General features: G+C 35.2%; 3 protein-coding genes across 3 annotated transcripts; all 3 read left to right on the forward strand.

The window, feature by feature from the left end:
- Positions 1-51: 51 nt before the first annotated feature.
- Positions 52-989, forward strand: LOC148310112 (mitochondrial import inner membrane translocase subunit Tim29). The gene has a single exon (XM_088258906.1). It carries the CDS (start codon positions 196-198, stop codon positions 757-759), a length of 564 nt encoding a protein of 187 aa, XP_088115032.1. The 5' UTR covers positions 52-195; the 3' UTR covers positions 760-989.
- Positions 990-3,199: 2,210 nt separating this feature from the next.
- Positions 3,200-7,176, forward strand: RpL36 (ribosomal protein L36). Its single transcript, XM_088258950.1, has 3 exons — positions 3,200-3,226; positions 3,411-3,585; positions 6,891-7,176. Exons 2-3 carry the CDS (start codon positions 3,412-3,414, stop codon positions 7,119-7,121), a joined length of 405 nt encoding a protein of 134 aa, XP_088115076.1. The 5' UTR covers positions 3,200-3,226; position 3,411; the 3' UTR covers positions 7,122-7,176.
- Positions 7,177-9,081: 1,905 nt separating this feature from the next.
- Positions 9,082-10,658, forward strand: Prps (phosphoribosyl pyrophosphate synthetase). Its single transcript, XM_088258907.1, has one exon. The coding sequence runs from the start codon at positions 9,144-9,146 to the stop codon at positions 10,182-10,184; it is 1,041 nt and encodes a 346-aa protein (XP_088115033.1). The 5' UTR covers positions 9,082-9,143; the 3' UTR covers positions 10,185-10,658.
- Positions 10,659-14,236: the final 3,578 nt, after the last annotated feature.

Here is a 14,236-nt window from a genome sequence, read left to right on the forward strand (position 1 = left end):
AATATAACGTCCGATTGAGATAAATTTTTATTTCAAATGGCAACTCATTATGACTTTTGACGTTTGTTTTTGAGGTTATAATGTTTAACAAAATCTAGTCTCCAGATATTTTCGGATATTTAGTGGTCATTCTTGATGAATTAATGTTTGGGTGAATACTTACAATGTTTCATTGACATCATCAATATACTCATCATGTCAAAACTTGTTGCGTCTGTCAAGAATTTACCACTTCTACAAAAAATAGTTTTTCCTGAAAGATTGAAGGGTACGTTCGTTGAAAAATGGGCTGATTATTGGAAATATCTCTACCGCGACTACCGCGGAATGGTGACGGATCTCGTGGTGGATATTCAAGATAAACCTAAAAAGGCTTTTTACATAACATCAGCCATTACCGTCGCCTGGCAGCTAGCCTTAAATAATCCAAATGAGAGAGATTTTCGAGAAGATGTATTGAGATATTCTAATGAACTTCTACTAGTCGGAGAAGACTGTAGAAATCCTAGAACTTCTCAACATTTTAAATACTTGGAGACATGCAAAAACCAAAATGTTTTAAGACTTTCCAATCTTGGAATTTTTTCGCTGATGTGGGTCGATGACTTTGACAAAGATTGTGATGTATTCAAAGCCAAGTGTGAATTCACCCAGCCTAGTTACTTCTCAGTTCTTCAAAGAACAGTTGATGTAGGATTTATGGGAAAATGGTGGAATATTTATAGAATATTCCAGAACTTTGATGTTAGTGAAAATTAATATTACTCACAATGATTGTTTATAAATGTACAATACTAATTTACAATTTCTCCTTTGTAATAAGTTTTATTTAAACGCTCAAGATGTTGTATTACATTTGAAAATGTGTTTAAAAAATTATATTTCTATTCCTGTTGTAAATACCTGATTTTAACCCTGTTCAGGTATATCGTCTAACTACTAGTATTTGTTTTAGCTTCTAGGTTTGTGATTAAATTTTATAACCTAAACCTGTGCATTTTTCAATTATTACTCATTTAAAAAAAAAAACACCCTTTTGCTACTTGGAGTGACTGCTGACAAAATAAAAATTGTCGACATTCAGCGTGGACCAACACGATAAGAAGAAGAAGGAAAAAATCTTCTTTTGTCATATGAACATATCGCTCACTCATTTCAACAACGTCTAATATCAAAAAACTAGATTTTTCAGGAAAAAAATAACTAGTCAGGAGATTGTTTTCAAAGTTTAAAAATGTAATATAATGTATTAAAAATAAATATCAAGCCACTTATCGAACTTTTTACTGTGCAACAGATCGTTTTAGGTAAAACCTGAATGTTTTTTCTCCATTTGGAAAATATTTAGTATATTTAAAAAAATAATTAAACAATACCTTTTCTTCAAAATGCAAAAACAACACTTTGTGCCCTGTAGCGGGTAAATATTAATTTAAAAATATGTCACTTTTGCTGGGATATAGTACATTTTCTGGGCATTCCGAAAACATGCACAACTGAAAATTTATGATTTTTGATAAATGACGTTGTTGAAAGGAGTGAGTTATATATGAGGCTAGGAATAGATTAAAAATTTATTATTTTTTGACATCTTAACATAAATGAAGAAGAATATAGAAGTCTGGGCATTTACAAGGCTTACGATGTATGTATGTGATTATAATCCAGGATTCGGACCTCACATACAAATGAAAGAGTTTCTGCTCAATAAAAAAGCTTCTTCATCTCACCAATAGATGTCTCTAGTGATTCAAGTACAACGTTTCAAAATTGGATCATATATATAGAACTTCAAGTAAGGTAAGATCACTTTGCCCATTGCAGTTGTTGTAGCCGATCGAAGCGTAAGACGTCTATCAACCAATTCATCCGAAATACGCAGCTCTTTTAGATACTCTGGAGCCATATTATGTATTGATTTATACATGAGTAAGCAGAGTTTATACTCAACCCTTTCAGGAAAGCGTAACCAGTGCAGTTTGTGAAGTAGTGGGGTGATGTGACTGAATTTAGAAATTCCAAAAAACAGTCTCGCTGCTGCGTTTAACACTAATCGCAGTCGAGTAATTTTATTGTTTGGTAGACCCGTGTAAATACTGTTACAATAATCGAGTCTAGATATTAGAAACGCATTTATTAATTGATGGGCAGCATCAACTGGCAGATTCTTGTGAATGCCTATAATTTGCCTTAGCTGATAAAAACATCGACTTGTTGTTTTGCTGATTTGAGAGATCAGAATCTAAGAACACGCCCAGCAGTTTGAAGCACACGGCCGGTGAAGTAGTACTCTCTGGATTGAGTGGTGTGGTGTTATCAATCAAATTCTGTCATTTAGGTGTGGCTATCCAGAGATGTTCCGTTTTGGACGGGTTCCATTCTCCTATTTTCTCAATGCACTTATTAATAGAGTCAACAAGTTTAGTATTAGTGCTCCATTGTGTGCGGCCAGTTTAGCTTTTGATGTAAGGCCTTTATTTGCTTTAACTGTTTTCTTTGCACCATTTACTCTCGTTTCTTTATATTCATCAATCTTTCCATCCCTAGAAAACATACTTTCCAAATATGAGAACCCATCTATATATTCCATAATTTCCCATTTTATCAATATTACATACCCAGATCTATATTAATTTCTTTCAAAAACCATGACTTCGGATTTGACATTTTTTTTACTTTGCTCCAATGTGTATTAATTCCATACTTTGATTTTTTATTTTTACATATATGGGGTAATGAAATGTATGTAAGGGAGAGAATCTTTCATTTCATGGAAATTTATATAAAACAGCCAATAACAAGTCGTAATCCCTGTAAATACCTAGTCTTACGTATTCATATTTATCTATATTATTCATTATTATTTATTATCAATAACACATCTTGATGTTGTTTCTTTCTTTTCAATTAATTAACGTTAGAGATAATCATTATTGGACGTGGCTTAGACTAAAAAATCATATTTTCTGTAAGTATATTAAATCCATTCATGTTTAATATGTCATATTTGGATATGTACTGTTTGCTTAAAATTCATCATAAACAGTGATGGTGAAAAAACCTGTGTCAATTTGAAATATATATATGTCCTACAATTATATTTCTTTGTTTTGAATGAGGTTCCTACTTTGACTCATAATATTATTTTAAACAGGCCACTTATTTTTTCACATGGCAGCACAGTTGTAATGTCCGCTTTCTTTTAGGTTATCTATCGCGGACTAAGGTTGGTGTGTTTTCGTGTAATCTTAAAAAATCCGAGTAATCTTGTATTTAAAAAGTTTTATACTGTGATCCAAAGAAACATCATGTTATTACTTCCATCCTCAAGTTATATTTGCGATTAATATCAGTTGTGATGTCAGTTTTTAAAATTATGATGTTTGTTAATTTTGACGTTTCGTTTTTAGCATGGTTTCCGAATCAGAAAACAAGGCCGGCGGAAAGGCCGACGCGCCTAAAAAGAGGAAGATAAGGTATGAAGTCGCCGTGGGCCTCGAAAGGGGTCACAGGACCACCAAGATTTCTGCCGGCAAAAAATCCGCCGAGAAGGGTATCAAAATCAGGCCCTCAAGGAGGAAGGGGGTAAGATGATAATACTATTAATATTTTTTATTGTTTTTTATTTTGCTCACAACATTATTAACTTTGCATTATTGTTTGTCATTTCATATTTGGATATGTGCCTTGATTTATTCCAAGTATAAATATAAACAGTGAGTTTTACATTATTACATTAGTGAATGATTCAGATGTCAAATGTTCAAACAAAAGATTTATAGTTTTCATCAACAATATCTATTCCTTTCTTTCTCTAAATATTAAGATCTCTAAGTTTTTTTCTCTAAATATTCATGCGATTCGTGTATTCTCAATTCATTTAGTAGGTATTCAATTTATTAGGTGAATGTTTTGATAAAAGTATTTGCTACATCAGACCCCATATATACACTTTTCTTCCATTGAGCGTATTTATCCCTTAACTCAAACTCTTTTAACAGATTTAATGTTTAATTAAAGTGAATTAAGTAAAGTAATAAATATTTTTCTCATTATAGTGAGATTTGTGCAAGGAATTTAACTCAATAAGATGATCTACATTTATTTTTGTTTATCTTAATTTACTTTGTACACTATTTAATATCTTCATTATCCATGGGCTGAAAATATAGATTGTCTACTTTATGATAGTACACCTGGACATTTACTCATAAATAATTGTGGAAATTGTTTTAACTCAATGCTTTACTATATTTTTTTTCGTTTTGGGATGTTTTTAATAGTTTTTGGTGATGGTAATACGCACATTACCTCCTTTCTGTTCATAGCAGCTATCGACCTAATACGATGTGCTATTTGAGTAATAAAAATCTTAATAATAATAGTTATGGGCAGACAGATAACCTATTATACCCCAGTAAAGATTATTTATGTCCGCCTCCGTAGTGTAATGGTCAGTACACTTGGCTTCCATACTGTAGGTCCCGGGTTCGGTTCCCAAGGGTTGATCAAATAAATATAAGTGATTTTTTCACTTTAATATTTATTCAATATTACACTGGTACCTGAAGCAGAGGGCTGATCACCTTTCCTTCATGTGTTAACGATCAAGATAACACTGCGTTTATATTATCAGTGCCCTATGCACCATCGGGTGCGGATAAGGGTTTGTAGAAGAATAAGAAAGATTATTTTAGAAACTTGTGAGGAAAATGATTAATCAGAAATACAAATGATATCCGCTGCCACATATCCATTCTCTACACTTCTCTTTCCCGTAGATAGTGTACAGATAGTTAGCTGTTTAGTTCATCCATATGTAAAGCACATGTATTTTGTACTTTTGTCAAGTCTGGATGTTCTTAAAATATAAGGTTATGGATTACCAACCATGGAGGTACTGGTGCCAGATGTTTAACCACTTAACAGTTGAATTTTGGTGAGGAAATTTGCTGGTCCAGAAATTGTCACCAACAAGTCGAAACAGACTGCCCGAACACCACTCGGGTTAGTCAATAAAAACAAACATATAAATATATTTGGCTCAGGCTAATCAGTACCGAGAAGTTGGAGTACGATGTTCCCAATCAGCTAGGCTCATCATTTCAACGCTAACTCCTTGCCAGAGTTGCTCTCGGGCTAAACTGGAAACTGGTTAACCGGATCCACGCGGCTCGCATAACCGTATGTTTTTTCACAAAACATGCATCATACGCCGCTGACATAAGCGTATGTGTTTTTACTTTGCTCCAAGTTTTGAACCTCAGTTCAACTTGGAGAGATTTTTTCATGGTGTGGAACTTTGGATAAAATAATACGTCAATCCTTGGCCTTGTGACATCTGTTGAAATATCTGACTAAAAATTTGTAACATCACAAGGATAAATAAAAGAACAGATCCCTGATTTTTTGGTCGGTAATTAGAATGTGCCATAATCATGCCCTATATCTGTCTCACTCTCAACGATACGCATCGCCAGTGGGTAAGAGTGACACATGATGCGTGCTTTGATTTATTTATGTTACGATCTTATTTGTTTATATTACAATATATTTCAAGAATAATGTGACACAAGTGTATTATAGAGTACCAAAAAGGCACAATGAATCGCATTGAACGTTTTTGTTTAGGAAAATAAATCGTTTCTTAACTAAATACATGATAAAAGTAATCATTTAAAAAACGGCGAGATACCGCCGCGCACGAGCTTCTCTCAGGAACTAAGTTAACGCGGTTAAAAGGTTAAGGGGTATTTCAGATAGGGAAGATCTTTTGCAGACGAGCCATGACCAGGGCTCAGCTAGACACAATTACCATCCTCAGATATTAGGCTTGGATATGCTTGAGGAGGGGCATATAGAAACAGCATTGCTCTCCACATATCGTAGACTGCACCTGAGGCCTTGGTGGTGGCCACATACATAACTACCAATTTTTGACAAACAAAAACATTCGGTAGCTTCAATATGCGTGTGCAGGAAAGAAATATTTTAAATAATGTAAATGTAAAAATGTCCTTGTTCACTTATTTGAATTAAATTAATTGGACACAATCAAACTGTCATAATAATTACAAAGCTTTTAAATTTTATAAATACACTAGAATCTCACTACATGTTGGGCGTATCCAAATCCTTGTTCATGAATCTGGGCTTCTATAGGTATTAAGTTTACATTTGGACATCTCAACATACACATATCAACAATTCCTTGTTGAGGTGTCAAAATGTAAAAATAAGTCCTAACCCAGATTTATGAACAGGGGTTTAGACACACCCAAAATGTTGAAAATAAAATAATTATTGAAATTATAAGATGCATGAAAAAATGAGAAATTTTGTTTTCTGGCGTCGCCCAGTATGTAAAATAATCCTGTTAGAATCTTGCATACATCTAAAGAAAAGACTCTCTGCTAAATAAAAGCTTTCTCAAACTAACAGTAGATGCTGCCGTGAACTCAAACATGAAGTGACATGAGATTCATGATATATGTATAAGTTCCAAAAAAATTGTAATGTTGTTCTCAATCGTGGGTAGAATGGGGATTGTTGCGTGTGCGTAAGGAGATCCAGACTTATTCTTCATCTATGTTGAGATGTCAAAATGTAGAATCCCACTTATCCGCCAATTTACAGTTTTAACTAGCAGAATTTGTGTCACTAATTATAAAATTGGTTACATAAATATATGTACAATGTCCTGTAATCTTTGCTGTTGTCAGATGATAAGCTGTCCTACGTCTATAGTTTAACAAACTATCAGGGTAGTTTAGTCCCATATTTACCATTAAAACTAATTATGTAACTAAATGAAAGTTTGAGATTTATTAATGATATACAAAATAAGCGTTCATAAATTTTACACAACTAATTTTAATGTTTATTTCCAGATGTTGACAAAGCACTCCAAGTTTGTCCGCGATCTGGTTAGGGAAGTGGTCGGGCATGCCCCGTACGAAAAGCGCGCCATGGAGTTGCTCAAGGTGTCCCGAGATAAGCGTGCGCTCAAGTTCCTGAAGAGGCGACTTGGCACACACATCCGCGCCAAGAGGAAGCGTGAAGAGCTGTCCAACATCCTCACACAGATGAGGAAGGCTGCCGCCGCCCACCACCCTAAATAGACTTGACATATTTGCATTTCAACACATTCAATAAATGGAAACCTTTTGAAAACTATTTTCTCATAATTGTGTTTTTATTTATGTAAACTTCGTCCACACTGATTCAAAAATCCATAGCACCAAATTTTGTTAAAATTTTATATATTTATTCTCAATTCAACTGCAACATGGGCAGAGACACCCTTATTTCTATTCATCATCTTGTTCAATACTAAGTGTCATGGTCATCTGGGATGCCAGGCACTCTGTCCATGGTTCACCTCCCAGTTTTGGGCCAATCTGACTCTTTAGCCACTAATGCCACCTTTAGTGATGGCCAGGTTAAAGGGGACCCTGTTTTTTGGTCACTCTTGAATTTGACTGCCCTCCCTTTTCTATTCCAAGAGTTCTCATCTGATATTTATTTCTAGTCCTAGACGTTGACTTTCTCTAAAGGAGTTCGACTGTTCTATCAATTTTGGCCATTAGTATCTAATCATCTTGTATTGGGGATATGCCTGCCCTATATTGTTATATGTACCACCTTACCACTTACTATCTCATATTGTCTTGATATAAGCAAATTGAAAAAAATCAAAAGATAATATGGAACATCCCTCTTTGTACTTGAAATGGCTGCGAGAATCATCAGCTCTTGCTGTTGCTACATTTTGAACTTATAAAATGTAAATTTCTGTCTCCTTATGCCTACCTCTTCTGAAACTTTTTGTAGGTAACTTCTTAGTGCAGTCAAAGACTTGTATAATTCATAGAGCGAAATACCATGGAGACATTAAATTCAAAACATTAAATACTTTAATTAAAGATCTGCAAGTACCCTTGACGAATCCAATTTGGTCTTTTTTAATTTGCCAGTTGAGGTATTTAGTGCTATTGATGTAATAAAAGCTCATTTTGTTAAAAGCCCAACAATTTTTCATTCAAAGTAAAATAAGGGGAAAAATGCGTAACTTTTTTAAAAATGATTGAAGTTTCTGATCACACTAAAATTTTTCTTAGCTAAATTACGAAACATTGTCGAGCATCAGTTATATGAAGAATAATTAGTTTATAAAAATTGGTCACCTTAATTTAGAATTAACCAGCTATTACTGTATTGCCATTATAAATTGAGTTAAAAGAGGTGCTATAGCATTTTTGTTTGACTTTGGGAGAATGCTAAACAAGTCTATCTTTTCAATGTGGGTTAAATTAGGAAACAGGACAAAGATAAATAGTCATCCGATTCAAATATTGATATGAAATAAAACCAGTAAAAATACAGTTTATAATTTTGGACAAGTGCTCACGGAGGTGGATAGACGATGTTACAATTAAATCATGGGATTATGAAAGATTTGTGTAGGAAATGAAGCGAGAAGTATTGGTTTAATTTAAATGTATTAATAAACTATTAGTAAAATACTACTACTAACCCTTATCCATACCCAATGGTGCATAAGGCACAGCATCGTATAGAGGCAGTGTCAAATGACGGGGAGGTGATCAGCTCTCCGCTTCAGGTACCAGTCCAGGGTAATATCAATAAATATTAGAATGAAAAAAAATCACATTTTTGACCCCCCTGGGAATCGAACCCGGGACCTCTAGTACGGTAGCCGAGCGTGCTGACCACTACGGAAGTGGCCAAAGTATAAAGATAAAGACAAAGTAAACTGTCGGATTGGTATAAAGGAGAGGGAAAATAGAATAATAAAATATAGATATACATACAAAGGGGGACATGCAACAAAACTTTCTTTTCTTGGACGCGTCCCCTTTGAGAATGTTTTTTTCTTTCCGTATCTACCACAGACTACAAATTTATATAGTATCATAGTAAAATTTACAAAAATGATAACATTTGAAAAGGAATTTTAGGTTTGTAAATTAATATGAAGTAGGTACTTCTCATTAATTTACAAAAATAGTCGAATTCTAAACAAAAGTGACAACACTTTGAACAGCCGCCTCGCCGCCTGTCAATTAAGGACGCCCGGTTTCCGAGCGCACGTTTTGATCAGCAAGTGTGTGACGAGGGCTATGCCCTTGAATTCAAACCCAGTGCGTGCGATAAGTTTGTTGCGGGCAAATTTAGAGAGACCTCAAGTTCTTCTACAAGCCAGAATGCCAAACATCAAAGTTTTCAGCGGCACGTCGCACGCCGACCTCGCTCAGCGAATTGTAGATCGCTTGGGTATCGATTTAGGAAAAGTGGTCACAAAAAAGTTTAGTAACCTGGAAACATGCGTGGAGATAGGAGAATCCGTGCGAGGAGAGGATGTGTACATCGTCCAAAGCGGGAGCGGCGAGATCAACGACAATTTAATGGAGCTACTGATAATGATAAACGCGTGCAAGATCGCCTCCGCTTCCCGCGTTACAGCTGTGATACCGTGTTTTCCCTACGCTCGCCAAGACAAGAAGGATAAGAGTCGCGCGCCTATCTCCGCCAAACTCGTCGCCAACATGCTGTCCGTGGCCGGCGCCGACCACATCATAACCATGGACCTGCACGCCTCGCAGATACAGGGCTTCTTCGACATCCCGGTGGACAACCTGTTCGCGGAGCCGGCCGTGCTCAAGTGGATCAAGGAGAACATCACGGAGTGGAGGACTAGCATAGTGGTGTCTCCGGACGCGGGCGGCGCCAAGAGGGTGACGTCCATCGCGGACAGGCTGAACGTGGAGTTCGCGCTCATCCACAAGGAGAGGAAGAAGGCCAACGAGGTGGCGTCCATGGTGCTGGTGGGCGACGTGAAGGACCGCGTGGCCATCCTGGTGGACGACATGGCGGACACGTGCGGCACCATCTGCCACGCGGCCGAGAAGCTGCTGGAGGCGGGCGCCACCAAGGTGTACGCCATCCTCACGCACGGCATCTTCTCGGGGCCCGCTATCTCGCGCATCAACAACGCGTGCTTCGAGGCCGTGGTGGTCACCAACACCATCCCGCAGGACATCCACATGAAGGACTGTCCCAAGATCCAGTGCATCGACGTGTCCATGATGTTCGCGGAGGCCGTGCGGAGGACCCACAACGGGGAGTCGGTCTCCTACCTTTTCTCAAACGTTCCATATTGAAATTATTTTTTTGCCATAATATCGAAGGGTAAATTTACTAGTTACCTTTTGGCGGTATCCTACTTTTCTCATTTACTTAGTTTAATTTTTCCTTTTTTTGTGATTCGGAAGGAAGATGTCGAACTTTATACCGACTCTCCTTCGTGTGAATGAACTCCTATTTGTTATATTTTTATTGAAATATCGCTTTACCATGTATATAAATGTGATAAAGAGCAATGTGTTTAAAAAAAATCTATTCTACCAGAAAGTGCATTTCGGTCTTGGTATGAAGCATTTAAATTAATTTTTGAAAATCTAATATTTTTATATATTCTTGACAAAAAAAAATGTTAATGTAATCGGGTAATGACTTTTATCGTAAGAGAATTTTTCATATTTTGTTATAGCGCATTTTGTTAAGTAATTTAGCAAATGCTTGTTAAAAGATATACCTACATAATAAAGTGATACACAAAAAGGAGGACATCTGAATTAACATGTTTTATTTTATTATCTGAGTAAACTGTTTTCAATGCACGCAATTTGTAAACAATAATTCCTAGATAAGAGCTCAGTAAACAGAGTGGGTAAAGGGTGACAATAATATTATTGTTTTGGATACAGCAAACGCGATATAATAACGAGCTTGTATAATACTTTGTTGGCAAATAATAGCAGAAATTTGGGGTATTTCTGTCATATCATCGAGTCACCTTGGTGAATGTCATTCTCCTTTGCCAATAATATTTAAACACTTGTGGGATAATATCGTCGTCGTAATAGTCGTCAACATTGATTAAAATTAATCTGTTTACCAAAATCAATTGTGCGGAACAAAAGTAATAATAAAAAAGTGACACGTATAGCTCAACTGTTAGTACGTTATCACAGTGTGAATATAATACAGACATAATGAAATTATGCAATTTTTTATTTTACATAAATGTATGCGAATAAATTAATTTAATAACTCATACGCAAATTAGTTTCTTTAAAAATGGTAAACTTTTCATTAAAAAGAGAAAGGTGCACTCAGAAAATTATTTAAAATTTGTAAAAAAAAAGTGCACTAGACATGAGGGATCAAATTAAATAATGACTTCTTAAAACTAAGTCTTTACCTAATTCAGTTTTTGGATTCAATTATTTAAAGCTAATCACTCCAAAATAAATTAGTAAAATGAGTAAATCAGTGCACAAACTTGGTTGTGTATTGCATATTTCTAGTTCCCGGAGAGAAATATAAACCGAGAATAATTAACAAATACAATCTTGATGACAAATGAACAGTTATTCATTAGACACCTCTCCAAAGGGCATGGTAAAGGATTCATGAAGCAAATTAAACAAAGATGTTTGGTAAAAGACAAAATTGAGGTTGTGAAGTGATACCATGTAGTAGGATATGACTAATTTCTCAAATAAGATAACAGACTGCTTAGCTAAATTGGTAGAGCAGTGTATGCGACTAAAGGTCCCTTGTTTGAATCCCTAGGTAGTTATTTCTTTTACAGCATTTTGAGTGTGTCCAAATACTTGTTTACAAATCTGGATTACCTCCATTTAGGAGTAATTTTTTACATTGCCTACCAAGCCTATAACGGTTGTAAGCCCTGTAAACGCACAGACTTACATATTCTTCTACATCTACGTTGAGATGTCAAAAAAAAAAAACTGAACTAACTAACTAAATAACCACCACGCCGCTTCCTCGCAGGAGTAGGCATAGAGAATCAAACGCCACACCACTCTGTCTTTGCAAACATTCTTCGCCTCTTCTACATTCACGCATCTCCTCAAACATAACCGACGATTATTACAACTCCTGACCCGGCCGCTTTCAAGTATTTGACATACTTGATTGTGCCCAGTTTTCCTCGGTCTTACTCTGCTTCTTTTTCCAACTACATTCGCCTCATAAATTTGTTTGACCGTTCTTTCCTCACTCATACGTTTTACATGTCTAAACCATCTCAACACACCTTTCTTAATTTTATCGATAATGCTTATCTCAGCCTTGCATTATTTCCTTATTTCATCATTCCAACATCTATCAAACATCGTTTTGCCACACATTCGTTTGAAGGATTGCATTTCGACTGCATTCAGCCTGCTTTCATCCTTCTTTTGCCAACTCCATGCTTCGCTTCCATACATAAGGGTTGTAACCGGGACTCCGTTGTGTACTGCCAGTTTAGATTTCGCTGATAGATTTTTATTTGCTAAAACTGATTTTAGTGCACCATTCACTCTGTTCCCAGCATTCACTCTCCTTTCTATGTCTTTATCAATCTTTCCATCCGTAGAAAACATACTACCCAAATATACAAAACCATCTACCTGTTCCAAAATCTCCCCATTAACAATATTCCACACTCAGATCTGCATTTATCTCTTTCAAAAACCATGATCTTGGATTTGCTAACATTCATCAATAAATCACTTTCCTTGCACACATTATACACTTTTGTCACCAACATTTGCAGGTCTTCTCTGCTATCGGCAAGAAGAACAGCAAAAAAAACTCCAAATATAATTATTTCATGTTGTCTTCATTTACTCAATTACTTCTCAAATATTGTCATTTTAAGTTTTCTACAAAAATCTTCTAGCCAAAAAGTGAAAGATAAATATCCAGACTATGTTGAGATATCAATTAAAATGTTTTTGCATATGTATAATTTATTTTATAAATTATACATTACTTCAAAGACTTTTTAAGAGTTTTGATTGACTTTCCTGTTTGACATAACTCATTCAAACCGCGTTTTTAAAGTTAATGTTTTTATTTTATTTATTGTGATATTTCACAATAAAAATGGGAGATCCGGTATTATTTAAAAATAAATAATACATTAACAAAAATATATCTTTATTCCATTCTCACTGCAATTATTCAAATAAACACTTTTTAAATACATATTCTTATGCATGTATTATTAATTTTATCTCCTATTATGAAATTCGTTTGATACTGTCAGCTTAATCTGTAAACTCTCTAACCCCATGTGGCCTTATTCCACAGAAGAGAGTAAAAACAATAAATTTCAACCATGAAGCAAAATTTATTGATTTAAAAAACATACTTTGTTTGGTTTCATGTGTATATGGGAATACAATAATTTTTGTATTATTTTTTGACATCTCATCAAAGATGAAGAAGAATATGGAAGTCTGGGCATTTACGGGGCTTACGACCGTAGAGGCTGGTTTAAGTGATCACTTTACACACATGTAACATTCATTAATTCTACCCATGATTGATAACCACACTACTTAAATTCTTGGAACTTCTATATATTGTTTGATTTCGAAACATAGTGCTTGAATCACTATAGTTTCACTAGAGACCTCTATTGGTGAGATAAAATGCCTGGACTTCCATTATTTGCTTCATCTATGTTGAGATGTCAATAAATAATATGAAAAAACTCCTACAATTGAATAAAATATAGATTTGTGAACAAGTATTTAGACACACTCAAAATGTATTTTTTGTATCAATAAATTCCGCTTAATGTTCAATTATAATGTCGTTACCCTTCTGTAGACTAAGCTCGGGTGAAGTAAGACACTTTATTGATCAAGCTGATGGTACGTTATCATTCTAGACAGGTCATTTGGTCAAAACAAAACCGCATCTTATTTACGTTCACATAGATAGTTAAATATTTACATAATTAGCAGTAATCAGTCGACATGAGCTTCATGAGAAACATTTTTACAGCGGTATTAAATAACTAACTAACCATCTCGCCGCTTCTCCACAGGGGTAGGCAGAGAGAATAGAACACCACACTACTCTGTCTTTGCAAACATTCTTTGTTCTCATGTTCATGCATCTCCTCATACATACCCGCCGATTATTTTGACTGATAACCTGACCGCCATTTATTTGTATTAAACATTAAGTAAAATAATGGGGAATCAATGAACTCGAAACATCAATCCTTCTTTCATCTGTCGCTGAAGTCTATAATCATGTTCTGTTGCTCAATATAAAGCTATTCCAGTTCTTCTATTGCGATCTCCCCGAGACCTCAGTCTAAGAAATAGTAATTTAAACAGCT

Source organism: Brachycentrus maculatus, unplaced genomic scaffold (assembly GCF_059751285.1).
Source record: "Brachycentrus maculatus isolate JH-2025_06_01 unplaced genomic scaffold, ASM5975128v1 h1tg000105l, whole genome shotgun sequence".
NCBI lineage: Eukaryota > Metazoa > Arthropoda > Insecta > Trichoptera > Brachycentridae > Brachycentrus > Brachycentrus maculatus.